Source organism: Montipora capricornis, chromosome 2 (genome assembly GCF_036669925.1).
Source record: "Montipora capricornis isolate CH-2021 chromosome 2, ASM3666992v2, whole genome shotgun sequence".
Lineage (NCBI taxonomy): Eukaryota > Metazoa > Cnidaria > Anthozoa > Scleractinia > Acroporidae > Montipora > Montipora capricornis.
The window spans coordinates 38,520,231-38,522,730 of NC_090884.1; the positions used below are offsets into that span (position 1 = coordinate 38,520,231).

A 2,500-nucleotide genomic window follows, 5' to 3' on the forward strand; every position below is an offset into this window, starting at 1 on the left:
ATGAAGAAGTCAAAGATCACCTGTCCCATTATTTGTCAAGAGCTGGAGGACTTAGGCCAGACGTTGGTCATCTGCTCCAAGTTTGTCAGCTGTTTGTTCACTGTTGGGAGGTGAGATGTTTTTCATGGTCAGCAAAAAAAAACAAAGCAACAAATTCATTAGCAGCAGTCACGCTACATTCTTTTACGTTGAAGAGTCTATTTACGCAAGGTAAAGGCGAAATTCACCTTTAAAGACAAGCAGCCTAGAAGATAATTGAAACTGGTAATCCGTTAATCTTTTAGAGAAAGCGGTTTGGTTATCCGAGTAGTGGCCCAATCAGACCATTGTGGAATTGACTTCTTCCTCTTTCAGACTTCAACGTTTTTCATATTAAAATAACATGCATATGAAAAGTAAAGTCACTTTTCCTCTAATCCCCCTGCTGCAGTGAAACGGGAGCAAGTCATATTCAAACCATGGTCCATGTAGATGGACTGGCCATGAAACTCTGGAAACTTCAAAAGCGAGAACAGTGATGTGTGGTCTCTGAGCAGTCAGGGCAAAAACAGCAAACAAAAACATTCTACAAAAAGCTTGTCGAGTTTCAAAAGCATCTCCATATCTTAAATAAGGCAAGAGTCAGGGACTACTGATAGCATTAATAATAATAATAATAATAATAATAATAATAATAATAAAATATTATTATTATTATTATTATTATTATTAACAATGAGTAATGCAAAAAACCGCCTTGTTGGGAACTGCAAGGATATTGAGGAAAGTGTTGAAAGTGTAAAGAAGAGATAATTCTGTTAGCCTTTGGTCATTTGTTATGACTCGCCTAACAGAAGAAATGACAACAGCCAGAACATGAAAATTGTCCCAAGGGAAAAGAGGGGGGGGGGGGGGGTAAATAATGTACACTTGGAGAAATTATGTTCTCCTCGGTAAATTGTCAACAATTCAGCATATCCCGTGGTAAAGAGCTGTTGGTGTCGTTACAGGTGAGTCTTACCTGACACGGTATTGTTCCCTTTTACTTTTTTGGAACTTGAATTAATGCCGTGCCTTTATTATTATTTCTTTTTTCAGGATTCTCTCATCAGTCAGTATGCTAAATTATCGGACAATCTTCTAGTGATGATAAAACTAACACAGCAGCTTTGCGACGAGTGCACACCGCATTTGACATCAAGTACAATTCAACCGGTGCGCGAAGTTGATGTTGTTTTGTTGGAAAGTGTGGCCAAGGCGCGATACATCCTAGGGCTCGCTGCCCAGTTTATGCACAAAGCCATCGTGGAAGACACAGCTATGTGGAACGACTTTCAGATTGGGAGAGAGTTGCAGACACTTTTTGAAGCAATAAGAAGAATGTGTTTGAAGAGTTTGATCCCTTCTCCGCGACTCTACCTATTAAAGCAGCTGGCCCGAAGGTTTGGTGTTGAAGCCATCCACGCGGTGTGTAAAATAAAGGAGCTTGACTGGATTGTGCCTCCTGAGAGCAGAGATCAGCAGGTGAAATGTTACTAATGGTAAAATAGGCAGTCGTGTAGTGCGCATGCAAGACTTGGAGTATCGTAAGAATATCATTATGTTTGACGGCTAAAGGTGAGGCTGGTGGCCGGTCACCCCAGTAACCCTCCCCCTCCCCTCCCACTCCGCCCCCCATTTCCTTAATTGGTGTCTCTGCGGCGCCCTCATCCGTACACCTTGGTGAAGAAAGAGACACTTTGAAGCAATTTTTTTTTAATAACACGGTAGCAGACCAATGTTGACCATAACCTTAGCGCCTACGCTATTTGGTCACTTTGGTCACTGCTCAGTTGTTCTGAAAGTCTTTAATTATTAAAACTAGACTTTAATTTGCCTTAATGCCAAATTGCATACATTCCTTCAAAACACCGGTGAGAAAGAACATTTTTTTCTCTTACAGCAAGAGGATCTTGTTCCTGATAGATTCATCATTTATGGAGAACACTACAAAACCATTCGAGAGGCCATGGCGAAGACAGTGCTAAGCGGATCAAACAGGGAGTTGACCGCAACACTGCAGGTACAGGGAATTTAGAGCAATGCAGTTGAATCTCGGTTACTATGAACACTTTTTGTACCTGGATAATTTTCTCTTTACTCTCAGGGAAGCTCATTCCTGTTAATTAAATTTGCTTCATACGGATACCCCATAATGCAGGCAACTGAATTTTTTTCCAGTCCAGTGATATTGATAATACTCAAATCAACTATATGCTTATTTCTCGCAGCATTGATCCTTTGATAAATGCATGGCTTTTTCATCGTTTACTTTGGGTGTTAATGTGACAGCTTGATTCAGTTAATCCATTGACGTATTGAGTTTACTATGTGACAGCAAGGTGCACTTCAAATCAAAGCCCACAAATCAATCATTCAAACCTACGGAAAGACTCCAGTACCTCAGCGGAGCTGGGAGTGGGAAATTCGTGGTTCAAATTAGAGTTAGTTATCATATGATTATGACATCATGTTTTCTTGT

The 2,500-nt window shown here is 40.5% G+C and overlaps 1 protein-coding gene across 1 annotated transcript in view; it reads left to right on the forward strand.

Annotated features, from left to right (window-relative positions):
• The window catches only part of LOC138021018 (E3 ubiquitin-protein ligase rnf213-alpha-like), a 134,709-nt gene that overhangs the window by 110,704 nt on the left and 21,505 nt on the right, over positions 1 to 2,500 (forward strand). The window contains exons 63-65 of the mRNA XM_068867902.1: positions 1 to 110; positions 1,078 to 1,503; positions 1,922 to 2,041. The exon at positions 1 to 110 is cut by the window's left edge and continues 2 nt beyond it. Of these exons, the coding sequence (XP_068724003.1) occupies positions 1 to 110; positions 1,078 to 1,503; positions 1,922 to 2,041 (656 nt within the window). The remainder of the gene's footprint in view (positions 111 to 1,077; positions 1,504 to 1,921; positions 2,042 to 2,500) is intronic.